This window comes from Panthera onca, chromosome X (genome assembly GCF_046562875.1).
Source record: "Panthera onca isolate mPanOnc1 chromosome X, mPanOnc1 haplotype 2, whole genome shotgun sequence".
Taxonomy (NCBI): domain Eukaryota; kingdom Metazoa; phylum Chordata; class Mammalia; order Carnivora; family Felidae; genus Panthera; species Panthera onca.
Genome location: NC_138357.1, coordinates 124,317,473 through 124,336,925, shown reverse-complemented (window position 1 = coordinate 124,336,925; position 19,453 = coordinate 124,317,473). Strand labels below are relative to the sequence as shown.

Here is a 19,453-nt window from a genome sequence, read left to right as displayed (position 1 = left end):
CATGCCCAACCCTTTGGAGTAAAAATGGCTAATCTTTATTCAGTGTTTCTCATGTTCAGACCCTGGTTAAATGTTTTACATGCATCTTTTATTTTTTACTCAGATTTGATGCTCTTGCAGTTTCCATGCTATATGCCCTTAATGCTTCCCACCTGCCTTGTCCCTCTTTCCAGGTGAGCTAGGTCTTTAAATCACTCAGAATAATTGCCAGTCTCCACTTCTTGTAAAATTTCAAAACTCATCAATTCTCCTCCAAGCGAACCGCATATAATTCCGTATTCCCCAGCGTCATACAAAAATTCAGTGAAAACTGGGTGCCTGCGTGGCTTAGTTGGTTGAATGTCCATCCAACAGCTCTTGATTTCGGCTCTGGCCATGATCACATGGTTTGTGAATTTGAACCCCGTGTTGGGCTCTGTGCTGACAGCACAGAGCCTGCCTCACATTCTCTCTCTCCCTCTCTCTGCCCCTTCCCCAGCTGCACTCTGTCTCAATATAAATAATGTTAGAAAAAAATTCAATGAAAACTGAGCGCCTGAGTGGCTCAGGGCTGTGTGCTGAGTGTGGAATCTGCTTAAGATTCTCCCCCCACCCCCCACCCCCCACCCCCGCTTCTGCTCTTCCTGCAATGTGCATGCATACTCTCTCTCCTTCTCTCTCTCAAATAAATAAACAAATAAACATAAAAATTCAATGAAAATTTTTTTCATTTCAATTTTTTTTAACTGGGGGTGAAACAGCCTACATTCCATGGAGAATATGTCCCATCAAGCGAATAAACTACTGAAAAACCCTAAAAAGTCACTCAATATTATTGATTTTCTCATTTTTCAGGACTATAAAATGTGACATAATGAGGATAGCTTCTGTTATAAGAGGACCGGTAGGGACTCCTGGGTGGCTCAGTCAGGTGAACATCCAACTTCTGCTCAGGTCATGATCTCACGGTTCATGGGTTTGAGGCCCATGTCGGGCCCTGTGCTGACAACTCAGAACCTGCTTGGGATCTTCTCTCTCCCTCTCTGTCTGCCCCTCCCCTGCTGGTTGCTCTCTCTCAAAAATAAATAACCATTAAAAATAAAAGAGGTCCGGGACACCTGGGTGGCTCAGTTGCTTGAGTGTCTGACTTTGGTTCAGGTCATGATTTCACAGTTTGTGAGTTCCAGCCCTGTATTGGGCTCTGCGCTGACAGCTCAGAGCCTGGAGTCTGCTTTGGATTCTGTGTCTCCCTCTCTCTCTGCCGCTCCCCCGCTCATGCTATCTCTCAAAAATTAATAAATGTTAATAATTTTTTTGAAGAATTAAAAAAAAAGAGAGAGGACTGGTAGAGGCAGCCTCACAAGAACTGTAAAACGCCATAAGCATGCCTGGCCATGTTTCGGTCCCAGGACACCTGCGATTCCTAAGGTGAAAAGAAACTGGGACAGAGTCTGCACTTTCCCCACTGCCCAGAGATCACAGTCCAGAAATATAAGTATCACCTTGAAAGGTAAATGTTTATCATTTGTAAAAATAAGAGGTAAACGTTTATCATTCCTAAAAATAAAATTTTACTATTTATAAGGTAAGAAAAATTAGCACTTTGTGAACATGTGCTATTCACTGGTTACCCCAGGCTCCACTGCCTCTCTCACCTACCACTCCCGGCCACGCAGCAGATTTCACTAAGGACAGTGAAGCTTTCAGAAGGAAACTTCCACAAATCCCACACTGACACCCACCAACGTAGCTGAGCTCATTATCGTATCCTGAGAACACACACACCTTGGCATACGATACCATGTTCTTGTCCACTATTCATCAGCATCCTTCAGTAGCCCTAACTCTTGCACAGATGTTCCAGAACAGGAGAAGGCACTGCTTCCATTCCCGAATGCATGCATTTACCCAGCACCCGAGATTTTAAGACGCACAGCTGGGTTTTGGAGCATTGGAAGGGTAACATGTTTGAGTGCAAGAGACCCTCTGTAGGAGCGTGATGAATCTTCACAGCTTTAGTTTCTGACATGTGTTTTCAGTAGTATTGGAACATTCCATGGCTCAGTGCACCCAAAGTAGTAAGGGGCCTTGTTCTTCCCCCCTGTTCCTTGACGTACCCTTACTTCACTAGGATTTTGCATCATCAAAACTCCCTTCTGGTTTAAGCGTGTTCAAGCGACAGATGGTGGGGCCAACAACTTTCCATGAGAAACAGGCTCTACTTTATTTCCTGGTGGGGGAAGGACAACTTTATCCTCTACTCTGTTCGCTGGAATACAGCAGAGTCAGGAGCAGGTGCTGGGGGCAGAGCACAATGGACCAGAGATGGACCACCACCTGGATTCCAGATCTTGTTCCTCTACCGACTAAACATGGAACCAATCTTGGGCAAACAAAACCATTTTCCTCCTTGTGCATCAGTTCTGTTGACCATCAAGTTCACCTGGTAAAATTCAGACACAACTTCCAAGAATGGTTATGAAAATCAAATATAATAAGCTTGGAAAACATTCTGAAAGGCAAAACACACAAAGAAATGAACCAACAATCCTATCTCTGGTTGAGGGCAAACCTCCTTCCTATTCCTATTTTCACACTGACGAGAACTGGATCTATCAGAATCCAGGTTGGTCCGAGAACAGCTTTACTACAAACCCTGGATCCCTCTCTCACTGGCATATCACTGATGCAGATTAGGCCTCAATTCTCTGTGACCCTAATGCACACTTCAAACTGCCAGTGTTGAGGTCCCAGTGAGTTCATACCAGGATGTGAAATCACAAACGTCAGATTTAAAGATGAGAAGCGTGTCCTCCAGTAAGGAGGTCACTCAAACTACCATGTGTCACGCTTCACCAAAGCTCAGACAACATCAATTGTAATGGACATAATTATTTTGTGCCATTATGAAAGAAAAAGAATCCTTAATAATTTAGACTCCTACAATTGTAAGAAAGAAACATTTAAATGTGAAGAAATGTGCATTTTATGATCAGGAAGAAAAATGGTTTAAAATTATTTTTTAAAGTTTGAAAAATAATAAGATAGAGGTAATAATTAATAAACTAAAACAATGCAGCAGGACCTTTCTATGTATCTGTCATGACCCAACATGCTCCAAAAAATGACACAGGGAAAATTATCCCATGTGATCCATAGAAGGAATCCTAAAAGATGCTTGCTCTAACACATTTAACCTCTTCATTTAAAGAAAAGCATTTTTAACTCTGACAGAAGCCCAAAAAGTAGAATTGTATAGAAAATCAAATGAGAAGTTCAAGAGATCAGGATGTGAAGAAGCCACAAACCAATTCTAGGTGTATTAACATGCCTTCAAAAGTCTCTTCCAGGTAGGAAAATTTATTTTAGGACTAAAACACAAAAAACAATCATGCTTTGTTTAGAAAAGGGTGCTGGTGACACAGATTAGGAAGTAACAACATTCTGAATAGTTGGGCAGGTTTTGTGATATAGTTAGGACCGCTGCTCTTTTTTCTTGAGGCAGGAGTTTGAAACCTTTTTCTGTCAAGGGCCACACAGGAAATAGCCCCGACTTCATGGACCACTCAGCTCTCCTGCTGTAACACGGGAGCTGCCCCAGACAGTCTATACACAACCCGGTGTGGCCACGCTCCTATAATACTTTCCTTATAAAAACGGGAGGCAGCCCAGTTTTGCTCCGGGGACCATGGTTTGCAAACCTGTGCCTTAGAAGACAAATAAAGCTGAAATTGTCTTACAAATAAACACAGTGGGTCAAACATATCTAACAGTTTAGCTGTTCCACCTGTAGAAGAATCTAGAGTCCTTTTGGGTCTCAACGTTTAGGAAAGTTTAGGTCATGAAAACAGGCAGCCTGTATGCACTCTTAGTAAGTCGCTGATAACCGAGAGGAAGGCAGCATTGTGTCAGGTGTGCCTCACTGAGTGAGTGAGTAGTGAGGTCTGCCTCAGTGAGTGAGTAGCCTCCAAAATGCCACAACAGAGGTCAGTCCGTCAAGATTCAGTCTACCTCAACATAACAGTCAGCCATACTGCAAAAGAGAAAGGAAACATATACAGAGCTGTACAAGTGACCAACGGAACTGAAATCGAACAGCGAGGCTCGAGTTATTTGACTGTGGGATGAGGCGCGCCCACAGAGGGCTCACATTAACCGGTCCCTATCTTTCCCGCCTCTTGAGTTTCAATTAACCTCTCCTGCCAGACTAGGAATCACCATTTGTACAGGAGTCCCATTTTAACAAACTGCATTTGGTTCAGAAGGCCTCATGATTGCTTCAGAGGGAACGGTTATTACAGAAGCGTGCTGTCACATTAGGAGTTTCCAGGGACAGAGGTTTCAGATGACCTTCAGTTCTATCTTCCTTCTCGGATGTCTGAAGTAACAGTGTCAACCCAGAGTCACGGATAGTAGGGGGTAATGTGTTTATGAAGCAAATAGCGTGCTACATCTTGTTCCCCAAGATCCTACAACAGCATATTTTAACTCCTGTGGATGTATGGTTTATGCAAAGCACAAAATACAAAATATAAGTAGGTGTGTGTGTTAGGGAACATACAAGACACTGCCTCAGCTCATGACCTTTGTTTTATTCCTGATGACTCTTCTCTGTTCTATGCTTCGAGGGGCCTGAACCATTTCAGTTTATTTGCTTCTTGGAGTAGATACACCTTAGAGTGAGCCCCACAGAGTCACAACCTCTCCTGATGTCTGCATGTGTGTGTGTGTGTGTGTGTGTGTGTGTGTGTGTGTGTGTGTGTTTGGGGGTGAAGGGCTGCTGACTCGCTTCTAACCAGTAGAATACAGAAAAGTGGAATGGATGTCACTCCTGAGAATATGCTGTGTTATATGAGACTTGGTTTCAGCAGACTGGAGATCAGGCTTCTCCTGCTAGAGAACAGCCATGTTGTGACCTGCCTGGGGCGGGGGGGCACACGTGAGGGACCTGTAGGCTACTTGCAAGTGCTAAGAGTGGACCCCGGCCAACAGCCATTGAGAAAACGGGACCTCAGTCCTCTAACCATAAGGAAATGGATTCTGCCAACAAGTGCAATGAGCCTGTTAGCAGAGTGTTAGCAGAAGCGGTCGAGCCCCCACACAAGAATGGAATGCGGCGAACACCGTGGTTACAGCCTTTGTGGGGCCCGGAGGCAAAGAATGCATTTGAGTCGTGTCCAAACTCCTGACCCACAGAAACTGTGAGATAATAAATGGGTGTTGTGTTAAGCCACTAAGCTTGGGGGTAATTTGTTAGGTACCAGTAGATAACTAATAAGAGATACATTAAATTGAATGCCAGGTCAGCATATGTTTTCTGGAGAAGTCTGGCCTGAATCCCTGAAGAAGCCAAAATGTTTTGGGAAAACGGATGGGTAATATGTCAGCTCCCTTGATGGAGGACAGAAACCATGATTTACGCTACTCTGGAGCATCCCCACCATCCAGAAAAGGGCTGGTGACAAAGACATATGAAGCTTCTTCTTCCATCCGATGTAACACTACATCATTAGCTTCGCTGTGAGTGTCCTTACAGAGCAACTGGCTAAAAAAACTTTGCGTATCTGCCAATTGTATGTATTATTCAGGCATTTTCATGTTTGCGATTACAAAATGCTTCCAAAGACTTCGTTGACAGCAATCCTCGGGTCTGAAGTGCTTCTGGCAACACAGACGTCAGTCCGTAAGAGTTTGCAAACCGCCAATATTCCAAGCAGTCACAAAATGCGGAGTACGACTTTTGGAGCAAAACCAAAGCGAGATTAGGAAGACCTCATATTGATCATGTTCGTAATTGAGAAACTTCCATTCCGCTTTTCCCAAATAATGCCGAATGCTCTCCTGGGAGAACCCAATTACACCACCACCCTTCATAGTTGTCTGAGGCATGCCCAGCCCCAGCTGCACCTGGACACAGGGAAAAGTGTCAGACTTGGTCTTTCTACCTAGAGTTGGGGAGCCATCCGACTTGATGAGCCCCAGCCTCCCAGTGCTTCCACATATGACTCTCATGGACTTGCTATGGGCCTTCTCTTATCTCCACGTTTACTGGGAAGGCCAAGGATATCAGGGGACTGTGGAGAAACTTTATCCCCCATAAAATTGATGGAGCTCTTATTAGCCCAACTCCACATTCATATTCTCAGAATAGAATCTGCACGCCATCCAAGGGGACACACAGGCAACGGGACCACACGAACACCTCACGCGGGGGAAGGCTGGAACGCTAGGTCTCTCTGGAGGAGCTCAGAAGAGCTCCCTATCAGCCTCCAGTTCCGTTCAGAGAAGCCCGGTAACATCATGTCACTCTGATGCCGTGGGGCGTGTCTTCTGGATGGCTCCCCACAGCTCCCTACAGAGCTTCTTGGATTGCCACAGTAGACTCCCCAACCACTGCTCTGCACAGCCCCATTCTCCTTTCTTCAAGAGGCCACCATGCACTCAGCCCGACTCCCCTTCCTCCTGGCTGTGTCTGAGCACATCCTAGGCTGGGTCAGACCCCTGGTTTGCTCTGAAGGAGACAGCCCAGTAGAGCAGCTGTCCCCTCTGGAGCATGACTGATGAGTTTAGACAGGAAATTTCCAGGACAATAACACCCTTCATGACCTACCTGAGAGCACAGGGCAAGTAAGATACCTCCCATACAGTTAAAAGTAGCTAAGCCTTCCACCCAGGATAGGGGGTGAACAATGATGTGGAAATGTTGAGCACCACACTACATATAAAATGGGTGTCTTCTCCCACCAGCAGGTAAACTTCAACATCATGCTGACAGTTACTTGCAGAATAGCCCATGAGGGCAGCCTTAGTTTATACCTTTAAGAAGGTTCTAGTCTCCTGGGGCGCCTGGGGGGGCTCAGTCAGTTAAGCGTCTGACTTCAGCTCAGGTCATGATCTTACAGTTCATGGGTTAGAGCCCCACATTGGGCTCTGTGTTGACAATTCAAAGCCTGGAGCCTGCTTCAGATGTTGTGTCTCCCTCTCTCTCTGCCCTTCCCCTGCTTCCATTCTGTCTCTGTCTCTCTCAAAAATAAACATTTGAAAAAAAATTCTTTTAAAAAGTTTCTAGTCTCGAAGCATATGTAGTAAAAGCTATTCTTGTGTGTCTGATTAACCAATAATGGAAGCAGGGGGTCGCTAGGTTTTAAGAAATCTCAATAATGTTTTTCTTTTTTACGTGAACATACACACACACACACACAGAAACACACACACACACAGACACACGCACACGGAAACACACACAGAAACACACACACACATTGCCGAAGTAAACTGATCTCCCCAACCTGCAGAAGAAGGCGGGTGCCCTTCCATACCAGTGATCCCCGTGGAGATTTACACCACGTGCTACGGTTCCCCTGATGGACACGGGCGTGGTCTTACCTCGCAGAGGCTGTGGCACTGCTCCTTCTGTAGGTCCCAGGTGTCCTTGCACGGCTCCAGACACTGGGAGAGAGCAACAAGAAGAGTCAATAAACAAATGGACAGGAACAAGGCCAAAGGAAGAAACCCCATGTGCCTCACTTTTCCGTGTCTGCTCATCTGCTTTGTTTAGCAAAGCCAGCTCCCTGGTGGATCACATCAACGTTGTATGAGCAGGGCCATCCCTACAGAACAGGAACCAACACAACCGGAGAAAAGTTGCCACGTCTGCAGGTGCCATGTAGGGAAGGTAGTGGTGCCCACCACCAGGCAGAACACTATTTAGATGACAAGTATTTGTATTCAGTAAGAAAGGTTCTCTAGGGGCTCCTGTCTGGCTTGGTCAGTGGGGCGCACAGCTCTTGATCTCGGGGCTGTGAGTCCGAGTCCCACGTTGGATGGAGACATCCCTTAAAAACGAAGTCTTTAAAAAAAGGACAGAAGAAATGTTTTCTACAGGTTGTTGTCACAGATGAATTTTGTTTTTTCATAAACTCTACCATGGACTTGTTTTCAACTGGCAACATGGGCCTGTTTTCTCTATTTCTTTTTAAAAAAATTTTTTTTAATGTTTATTTATTTTTGAGACAGAGAGAGACAGAGCATGAACAGGGGAGGGGCAGAGACAGAGGGAAACACAGAATCCGAAACAGGCTCCAGGCTCTGAGCAGTCAGCACAGAGCCCGACGCGGGGCTCAAACTCACGGACTGGGAGATCATGACCTGAGCCAAAGTCGGACGCTTAACCGACCGAGCCACCCAGGCGCCCCTTTTTTCTCTATTTCTATATATTCTTCCGCAGGTGACTGGGTGAAGTTTCAGTGTGTTAAATATATGTAATAGGTACTTGTTAACTAATGCCTTCAGCTCAATGGTTCCACCAGTATGAACACGTATCCAGTTTAATTACTCTGCCAAAATGCATTGAATACACCGTAACATAAAGACTTATGAAATAAATATAAAGAATATATAAATTCAACCTAAAAATATTAAAAAACTATTCAGAATCCAGAATAAAGCCTGAATATATGTATAAAATCTGTCACCATATATATATTTAAAGACATCAGAGGTGATGGCTAGGCTCCATTGTTCAATAACAGCCATCATAATAAATATTAATAATAATGTACAGCACGTATAATAGTATATATATGAAATGTATACATATTTATATAAGTAACAATAAAGATTATGGGATAAAGTATATATACATGTATAATATAGTTTACTACTATATATAACACTAGTATAATATATAAGTTATAGTACTATATATATTACATGTATACTACATACCTTATATATACTATACCATGGATCTATCTATCTATACTCACACACACACACACACACACACACACACACACACACACATTTATGTATACTGCAGCGCTATATATACACTACATATACCACATAAAATACAGTACTATAAATAATATATAGTACTATATACACTCTATATAACATATAGTAATACATAAGAGATAACACCCAGTCCTCACGGTTGAAATTAAAATGTTACATTAATACAGTGGAGATTTGATTCTCAACTTTATGTTTTAAAGCAAGTTTTAATTAGTAAAAATTAACAGCCTAGGTGGCTTAGTTAGTCGAGTGTCTGACTCTTGATTTCGGCTCAGGTCACGATCTCAGGGGCTAGAGATTAAGCCCCGCAGTGGGCTCTGTGCTGGGCATTGCGCCTGCTTGGGATTCTCTGTCTCTCCCTGTCCCTCTGCCCTTCCACTGGCTCACACGTTCACACGTGTTCTCTAACTCTCAAAAAAATTAACAGTCATGTAGCTAAATGTCAGTCATCTAGGGGTGCCTGGTTGGCTCAGTCGGTTGAGCGTCCGACTTTGGCTCAGGTCATGATCTCACGGTCTGTGAGTTCGAGCCCCACGTCAGCCTCTGTGCTGACAGCTCAGAGCCTGGAACCTGCTTCCGATTCTGTCTCTCTCTCTCTGCTCCTCCCCCGCTCACATTCTCTCTCTCTCCTTCAAAAATAAACATTAAGGGGCGCCTGGGTGGCTCAGTTGGTTAAACGGCCGACTTCAACTCAGGTTTCGATCTTGTGGTCTGTGAGTTTGAGCCCCCACGTCGGCCTCTGTGCTGACAGCTCAGAGCCTGGAGCCTGCTTCCGATTCTGTCTCTCTCTCTCTCTCTCTCTCTCTCTCTGCTCCTCCCCCGCTCACACTGTCTCTCTCTCCTTCAAAAATAAACATTAAGGGGCGCCTGGGTGGCTCAGTTGGTTAAATGTCCAACTTCGACTCAGGTCTCGATCTCGCGGTCTGTGAGTTCGAGCCCCACGTTGGGCTCTGGGCTGATGGCTTGGAGCCTGGAGCCTGCTTCCGATTCTGTGTCTCCCTCTCTCTCTGCCCCTACCCCGTTCATGCTCTGTCTCTCTCTGTCTCAAAAATAAATAAACGTTAAAAAAAATAAATAAAATTATTAAAAATAAATAAATAAATAAGCATTAAAAAATTAAAAATAAAATAAAATAAAATAAATGTCAGTCATCTAAATACCCTGGCACCCATAAGGTCCTTATTATTTTATCTATGATCATTATTTCATTATTGACAAAGTTTTCAATTAAGGTCAAAATTCTCAGTTAAATTCCAGATATGCATACTCGAGAACTCAGGATACATACTGAAAGTGTTTTTTCACTGTCCTTGGTAGTCACCTCCCCCTCTGTTTTTAAAATAAAGATCTAGTTTGGCAGCACCTGGGTGGTTCAGTCCGATAAGTGTCCGCCTCTTGATTTAGGCACAGGTCATGATCTCAGGGTTCATGAGTTTGAGCCCCACATCGAGCTCGGTGCTGACCACACACAGCCTCCACAGATCCTCTGTCCCCGTCTCTCCCTGCCCCTCACCCACTTGCTCTCTGTCACTCTCTATTAAAAATAAACATACATACATACATACATACATACATACATACACACATACATACATACATAAATACCGTTAGACCGAAGACTCTATGGTGACACTTAATCTTCAGGTATCCATTGTCTTTTTCTTTTCATCAAAAAATATATATACATATGAAAACAAAGTGCTGTCCATGTGTCAACTATCAATCTGTCATGATAAAAGTGCTCAAACTGTCATCACTGGCGGATAACATGAACTTCATCTTGTAGTTCATCAGAAATGCAAATTCACAGCCTCTGCCCCTAGGCTTAGAGTCAGAATCTCTGGGATGGGGACCCAGAAATCCCTTGTAACAAATTCTCCCGGGAAATTCTGAAGTTTACTAAACTTTAAAAAGAACTGCCTTATTGTGGTACACCTTTCTCAAGAGATACCTGTATCAAATCAGCACATTGTGGGGCGCCTGGGTAGCTCAGTTGGTTGAGCGTCCGACTTCGGCCCAGGTCATGATCTCGCAGTTTGTGAGTTCGAGCCCCACATTGGGCTCTGTGCTGACAGCTCAGAGCCTGGAGCCTACTTCAAATTCTATGTCTCCCCCCTCTCTACCCCTCCCCTGCTCACGCTCTGTGTCTCTCTGTCACTCAATAATAAATAAACATTAAAAAAAGTTAAAAAAAATCAGCACATTGTACAACTTAAACTTCTACAACGCTGTGAATCAAATCTCAATAAAGCTAGGGGAGCAAAAAGAACGGCTACAGGATTCGATGGAAAAAAGAGTTCACAATGTCTCTTGTTTTATTTTTTAAGAAAAACCTATTTCTTGTAAGATTATTTTATATTTTATATTCTTTAGTGTTGCATAGGAACAATTCATTTTTCAGTTATCTCAATCTTAATTTTTTTTACTTTATTTTTTTAATGTTTATTTATTATTAAGAGACAGAGAGACACAGAGTGTGAGCAGGGGAGGGGTAGAGAGAGGGGGAGACACAGAATCTGAAGTAGGCTCCAGGCTCTGAGCTGTCAGCACAGAGCCCAATATGGGGCTCGAACTCACAAACTGCAAGATCATGACCTGGGCCAAAGTTGGTCGCTTAAGCAACTGAGCCACCCAGGCGCCCCTAATTTTTTATTTACTTTAGAGAGACAGACCCTGCAAGCATGGGGGGGTGGGGCAGAGAGAGAGGGAGACAGAAACAGTCCCAAGCAGGCTCCACACACAGAGTCTGACATGAGGCTCCATCCCACGGCCCTGGGATCATGACCTGAACCGAAATCAAAAGTCAGACACTCAACGGACTGAGCCCCACAAACGCCCGTATTTTATTTTTTAAAACTTGAGCTCTTTCATGATACTTCTCTAAGGCCTGCACGGATTTGTCCCCAGTTCACTGGTGTTCACCCCTCCCAAGCATATTAGAGCAAATCACAGGTTTTGCCGATATAACAGTTCTAAAAGAACACCGGTTTCTAACAGCAATGAAATTGTTTAAAAACTTGTCTACCCGACATATTTTACGAGTTCCTTAAAGAGTCAGTCTTGTTTCCTGAAGGTAAGTCCACTTCCTTATCCTCAGAGCTCTCTGTATGTTTTTAGGCATTGATTCCTAGCCACAAAGTTTAGTAGTCATTTACTAAGTATATCTAGACCTATTTCCTTCTCAAGACCATTTGGGGATAATAAATGGCACTCTTGAGGATACCTTGAGATGTTGTTCAGTTGAAGACACGCCCCATCATGTTTGAGGACCACTCCATAAGGTCTAGGGATTTTTCAGAGAGACAAGTTCAGCTATACTTACAAATGAAGTCTTTGTCACTTCATTCAGGAAACATAGAACATTCGTTCCACATAAAACTGCTCGATGCAATGTGGCTAACGATGTCTCAAAATTATGTCATTCTAGCTTTGGATCATTACCAAACATGTAAATTGTGAAAACACGATACTACATACGTGCTTAGCTGCATTGTCACAACTACAGACATCAGTGCATTAAAAAGTTTCAATCCTCGGGGTGCCTGGGTGGCTCAGGCGGTTGAGTGTCCGACTTCGGTTCAGGTCATGATCTCACAGTTCATGGGTTCAAGCCCCGCGTCGGGCTCTGTGCTGACAGCTGGGAGCCTAGGGTCTGTTTCAGATTCTGTGTCTCCCTCCCTCTCTCTGCCCCCTCCCCCCACTCATACTCTGTCTCTCTCACTCTCAAAAATAAACAAACATTAAAAAAAAGTGTTTTTAAGTTTCAATCCTTTGAAACCTCCACAATTCCACATAACCCAATTCCTGACAGACTGTGGAACAAATACCTTATACGAAAGAAATATCATTTCCAAACACAGGCCTACTTGTGAAATGCTAATGGAAGCAATACATAACGCACTTGTCTTCTTGTTAATCTGAAATCTATCTGCCAAGTGCAGCATCAGTATGTGCAATTCATTTAAAGTTCTATTTTAATTGCAGGCTTTGCCTTATTTCCAATAACCAGTAGTCATCAGTGTCTAAAGATATATCACGAAATGTTATTCATGCCAACCAACATTTTCTTTTAATAATCCTCTGTGAAAGCTATCTGACAAGAAAAGCCTGGATATAGAAATCAGAGTAAATCTTTGCAGGATAGGTCTGCCAAAGCTCTATTTCTTTAGAGTGCTCTTAGCCAGGTAGAATGATTGCAATAAAAGCCAGAGAGGGGGAGGACAAAAGCCCAACCATTTCTCGCACACTTCAAACAAGAAAAAGCATCCTGTTTCTCCAGATTAAAAACAAAACAAAACAAAAAAAAGGTTTGTCAAAGAAGGCAGACTGAAATCTCATTTCCATGAGAAAAAGGTTACTACAAGCAGCCGATTGCTTTGGAATTTACTACATATGACAACTGTAAGTGCCCTGATCAAATGACAAAGAAACAACAACAACAACAAGTTACTATTTTAGCAAGTGTTTTAAGCTTTCACACCTTAGGATGATCAACTCTATGAAATTATTCCTTCCCACGTTACTGCTTCACGCAAGGAAAGAAAAACTTCAAAATTCAGAGAAAATTTTTAAACAATCAGCTGACAGAGCTAATCACATAGATCATCATCTGGAATTTAGGCATCAATTATTTTTCACTTGATGTAGAAAGACACAGTTACAATATCACTTCCTTAGGTGATAATTCTGTATTACATTTATATTTTGACATAGAGTAATACAAAACCTGTACATACGATATTCTACTAAAATGTAAGCACTGAGCACTGAAACCTTGTGACATTTACTACAAGATTCTTCATGTATAGTACCAGCTCAATAAACATCTGTTAAGCAAACTTATTGATGAGTTAAAATGTTTTCATAAGCAGTTCCTGGAGCTGGGACACTCAAAGATGCCCAGAGACCAAGCAGATAATGAGTGAGAGTGAAGGAGGAATAAGTTACGATTAAAAAGAATCGTAAAGTGGAGATCTCGCCCAATGACTAGGACACAGTGCTATTCACTGCCTTCTAGTTCTCGGCCAGAGCTGCCCAGCATGTGAAACTTCAGAGATGCCAGGATACTTACTCTATGTAAACCTTTACGACTTCTAAATGTATTGCACAGCGCTGTGTAGGTAATTTTATTGCTATTTACTTACAGCATAAAATATTAGATACATTATTTTAATTGCTCTAAGTGGTTTTGAAATGGGAGTAATTTTGCCCTTCCAGGGAATGTTTAGTGATATACGTAGATGGTTTTGTTTGTAACAAGTGAGAACAAGTAACAATTCCTTCCAGCAAGCAGAGGCCAGGGATGCTGCTTAAATATCATACAACACACAAGATAGTACCCACCTCACCACCCCCCAAAAAGTGACAAAAAAAAAATTAGCTCCAAATTCAATAGTGCTGAGGTTGAGAAATTAAAAAAAAAAAAAAAAAAAAAAAGCAACGGAAATGCAGTGGATTAGTCATAATAACAGTTGATCCTGAGAAACAAGTGGCCCAGGATAGAGGAGGAAAGGTTAACTCAGAACCGTCACCTCTAATTATGCCACAATTCTACATGTTTTGGTCACATCCATCCTTCTAAGACATGGTTTTGATAATGTGAGTTCTCTGACAAAATTAGACAGTAATTATCCAATTAAGCCCCAAATATATAGATTTACATACAGAACATCTGGTCAACCAGCAAATCCTGCCTAACCAACTTCTTCAGCCTCCTATGACTTGCTTTGCCATGAAGCTGGTCTCTTTTCTGTTCCCCAAAAGCAAGACCCCTCAACTTCCACTGAGTTACTATATTTCTTCCTTAAAGAGAGTCTGTTCTGTCCTTGTCCACTCTGACCAACAGCTCTTTCAAACCACCTGCTTTTGACCACTGCTACATACACAGCACACATGGATTCCCCGTCTGCAACTCAAGCATTCCCCAAGACCTCTCACATTTTAAGTTTTTCATGTTGGCTATGAGTTGTACTAAAGTCACACTGTCTCCAATTGACTATAAACTCTTCAGGAGGGCTGTGTCTGCTGGCTGTGTACAAGCCTCGTTTGCAAGGCATGTGGGACCAAGCACACAAACACCAGAACAGATTCTCAGGAACATCCCGTGCACCACGGAAATGCAGCCGGCGCAGAACAGGGGCCCAGAAAGCCCGGGTGTGAGCCCCATCTCTGCCATGTGTCTAACCTGCAGCTGTGGGAAAATCACATATTCGGTCTCCACGCGCTAACTCCACCAGGAGAGTACAGTTGTTCCTGTTGTCCGAAATTTTACTGAACGTCAAAGAGCGCCAGAACCCTTTACCGATTTATAAAGCACTTCTGAAATTGTTTAGTGGCACCTCATCACAACAGATCTGTGGAGGTACATACAATGCGGTACTATTATTCGTAGATTTTACAGAGAGGAAACTGCAGTTTAGAGAGGTTGAGTAAAGAAAGGAAGTGACTGTGGTGGAAACTTCCGGAACTGGAAGCCGGACCCCTGCTCTGGCACACTCAAAGGAATGTTACTTCCATTACAGAACACTGTGCTGTTCACGCCACCTGCTACAAGTGCTTCACAGGATAATATATGTGAAAGGGATTTGGAAACTGAAAAGTACTTCACAAATCTGTAAGATTACTGAATTACTATGATCTCGGAAAGGATTCAGCTCCAAAATGCCCTAGGTGTTACAAATTCCAAGGTACTTATGAAATCATAACCAATAAGACTCAGTATTTCATACCACAGACGAAGGGACCCAACTCCCACGAGCCAAAGTAGTAACAGAGAGGGAAATTATTGCTACTGCTTTGGTGAACCTCCATCTGGACAGGTTAGCACAAATTTCCATACCTTACATTTAACCAAACACTTTCGTAAAAAGAAATTATATTAACTTATATACATTACCAGCAAAGGAAGTTATATTACCTAACTAGCAATTACAATAAATTCTGAAGCACAAAAGGTTGGTATAAAATTCAATTTTTCACACATGTCCAATAATCAAGGAACAGAACCCATAATTACATTACATTAAATAAATAGAACCCATGGTTAAAACAAAGCAGTCAGCATTCTGTACAATCCAACCCGGTCAAATTAACATCTGCTAAATCAACAAACAAGGATTAGTGTTTCCTATATGCAATGTATTCATCTAGTCTCCAAGATGAAGGAAAATGTGTCAGCCATTCACCCCTAAAGCAGTATATAATTTGCATGGAAGAAAAGCATGTAAATAAGTCTAAAGCAATGAAGCATAAAATAACCAAGAGAAGAATGTGCCAGAAGACACTAAAGAAGTGATATGTGTTTCCATATGGGAAAATTGGAGAGAATTTCACAGAATTGAGGACTCATGAATTAACTTAGAAGGAAGAGCAGGACTTGAGCGATTTTAGCAGATCTGGGGCATGGATGATAGATGTGGGGGGATATGGTGCAGGAGAGCTAACAGAGGAGAAGGCGTGGCAAAACACAAGGCTAGCAGCATGGCCCTTGGGATTCAGTGAGAAGCCACTAACTCTCCTAGAACAGACAGGTGCGTGCCTCACTTTGTGTTTAAGACAACTTGAGTATTGATGCAATACAACGACTTATAAAATATATATATTTGGTCCTTCAGATGACCAAAATATATTTGCCAGATATATTTAATCTTCGTCCACAGTTCCTGCAAATGCTTCAAAGCCATAAAGGTGAACGGGTGTCTTGTTATTAATGAAGGTGACTTCAGGAACCCCCACCCCGACCACCACACCAAAGGGCAGGGACTGATTGACAGGAGGACCAATCACTTGATCAGAAGATTGGAAGTTTCAGTCCCACCTTCTGACTTCTGGGGAGGGGAGAGGGGCTGGAGACTGAATCAGCTAATACTTAGTTGATCATGGCTGTGTAATGGAGCCTTCATAAAAACAAAATAGGACTGGGGCACCTGGCTGGCTCAGTTGTAAGAATACACAAATCTGGATGTTAGGGTCCTAAGTCCAAGCCATGTTTGGTGTCGAGATTACTTAAAATGAATATATAAGTAAATAAACCTAAAAAAAAAAAACCAACCACACACACACACAAGAGGTCTGGTTTTTTTTTTTTAATCCTTTCCAGGTACCTTTCACATTTGGGCAAGCCGAACACTTCCATGTGCCATAGAGCTCGGCCCCAAGCTCCATAAAAACAGAAGCTGCTTTGTTGGGGACCCTGCCCTATGTAACTCTTCACCTGCCTGTTGATTCATATCCCGTATCTTTTTGTTTGCTTGTTTTATTTATTTACTTTGAGAGAGAGAGAGCATGTGCATGGGAGGGGCAGAATGAGAGAGAGAGAGAGAGAGAGAGAGAGAGAGAAGATCCTAAATTGGCTTCATGCTGTCAGCACAGAGCCAGGGCTCTATCTCCCAACCCACGAGATCATGACCTGAGCTGAGATCAAGGGTCTGACACTTAACCGAATGAGCCACCCAGGTGCCCCCCTCCCCGTATCATATATTTAATAAACTGGTTAATGTAAGTGCTTCCCTGAGTTCTGTGAGCTGCTCTAGGAAATCAGTCAGACCCTAAGAGGGAGTCATGAACATCTCCAATCTATCGCCAGTCTGGATTTGGCATTGGCCAATGAAGCTGGAGGCAAGCTGGGCAGTCTCATAGGATCTGTGGGATCTGGTGCCTCCCTGTCATGTCCGAATTGAGTTGAATCAATTCTCAGACATGTTGCTGGTGTCTGGGAATTGCTTGGTGCTGGGGGAGGGGGACAACCCCTCACATTGGAATTGGGTCCAGGAGCCCTGAAAGAGCTGAAATAGGTGTTAGATTACAGAAGTGAGGTCTTGCAGCAAATGAAAGCAGAGCAGTTTTTGCAATGTCTTCCAAAGCTTCTGTCCACTATTTATAGCATTGATATGGCATCTGGATGGCAGAGAACACTGCATACAAGGAAAAGGAGAGTGAACCCATGAAAGGCGATGTAGGGCTGCTCCGGACAGGGTTACAGGTTTGCCTTGAGATAGGCATGAGGGAGATATGAGAACAGGAAAACACCCCAACACTTCTAACCTCCATCTGAAAGGAAGCCATGGTGTCCATCAGATGGAGGGTGTGGGAGAAACAAACGTAGGGCAGGTGTTTAACAATTGAGGGGTTCACGTGAGGAGTTCAAGGTGTCCAGTGGATGTACACAAAGGAATGCCCAACAAGCTACTGGAATTGTGGACATGGAGTTTTGCAGAAAGGCTGAAGAAACGATGGGCATTTATAAGTTTCTCTGCTTTTCCTCTTACACCATTCATTCATTCGTTCATTCCTTTCATAAATATTTCCAGAATTCATCTACCACAGTGTCACACTAGGTGATAGGTCTGCTAAATCTATAAACTACACACATAGGAAAAACTTCCTCCAAGTTCTCTAAGTCTACCAAAGGAAAGGGAAAGGGAAAGGGAAAGGGAAAGGGAAAGGGAAAGGGAAAGGGAAAGGGAAAGAGAAAGAGAAAGAGAAAGAGAAAGAGAAAGAGAAAGAAAGAGAAAGTAAAAGGAAGGAAGGAAGGAAAGAAGGAAGGAAGGGGGAAGAGGAAGGAAGGAAGAAAAGAAGGAAGGTGTGTTTGTTTATAAGCAAACGTCCATTCTACACGTGAAAATGGAAATACAGAAAATATGAAGATTAGAGTGTCAAGACTTTGGGGAGTTGGGATATTCAAGAGCTACAATGGCAACACTGAATACTTCAGCAAAAATGTTTTTCTCTCCCCTTTTTCTGTTTGTGAACAGGAGACTGGAACTCAGGGAGATATAAATGTTGGACCATGTTGGTGAAGAGAAGGAAGGGATGGCTGAAGATGGAAGACAAACAGGAAATAATCAACTGACCAAGGTCCCAGAGAATGTTTCAGGGGCTACAATATGGAAACATAGAATTCTAGAGAGGCAAGGAAGCTCTGCTGGTCATCTATCCCAACCCTACATCCTCCAGATTCAGAAACTAAAGTATCTTTGTAGACACCATGGCTGGTCAGCAGGATTTCGGTCCACGGCTCTATGATTGGACACGGGTCCTTCAATTCCAACGTTCGGCTTAGAGAATGTAAGAATTTGGATGTAGGGGTACAAGACAGTGTTCAAGAATAGCCGTTCCAGTGAGAGTTTTCTAATACAGTGAGAAAGTGATCAGATGAAGGTGTCCTCCATAAGTGCAATTCTTCTGGTTGAGCTTCAGAGGTCTCAGAGGCAAGAGCACAAAAGTGGATCATTCTTGCCAGGTCTGCGGACAAGAGACTGACCATGGATCCTCAGAGTCAGATTAATCTGGAGGAGAATTCCTCATCTACCACATGCTACATGTTTTCTCCCCATTAGAGTTTTATTTTAACCTCTCTGAACCATACGTTTGCGACACAGAAAAGAGTACAAATGTTTTTGCCAAAGAAGATCATGTTGAAATAAATTTTCTAAAGACAATCTTTTAAAAGACCTACACAAAATAGGTGCTCGGTGAATCTGGTTCTGTTCCATATCTAAAGGACCAATGAAAAGAATTTTAGTTCTTTCCTGTTTCCCTGATACCTACCTTTTTTCTTTCAATTGAAGAAGAAAATACAATTTCTTTTCATTCCTGTCTCTCAAGCATGTTCCAATAATTGTTTTAAAAGTGCCACATTTTTCTTTTTTTTTGCCAAAATTCCAACAGCTATGTT

The 19,453-nt window shown here is 42.8% G+C and overlaps 1 protein-coding gene across 1 annotated transcript in view; it reads right to left on the bottom strand.

Annotated features, from left to right (window-relative positions):
* ANOS1 (anosmin 1) overlaps positions 1 to 19,453 on the bottom strand; it is a 182,646-nt gene that overhangs the window by 64,763 nt on the left and 98,430 nt on the right. The window contains exon 3 of the mRNA XM_081792890.1: positions 7,366 to 7,428. Within this exon, the coding sequence (XP_081649016.1) occupies positions 7,366 to 7,428 (63 nt within the window). The remainder of the gene's footprint in view (positions 1 to 7,365; positions 7,429 to 19,453) is intronic.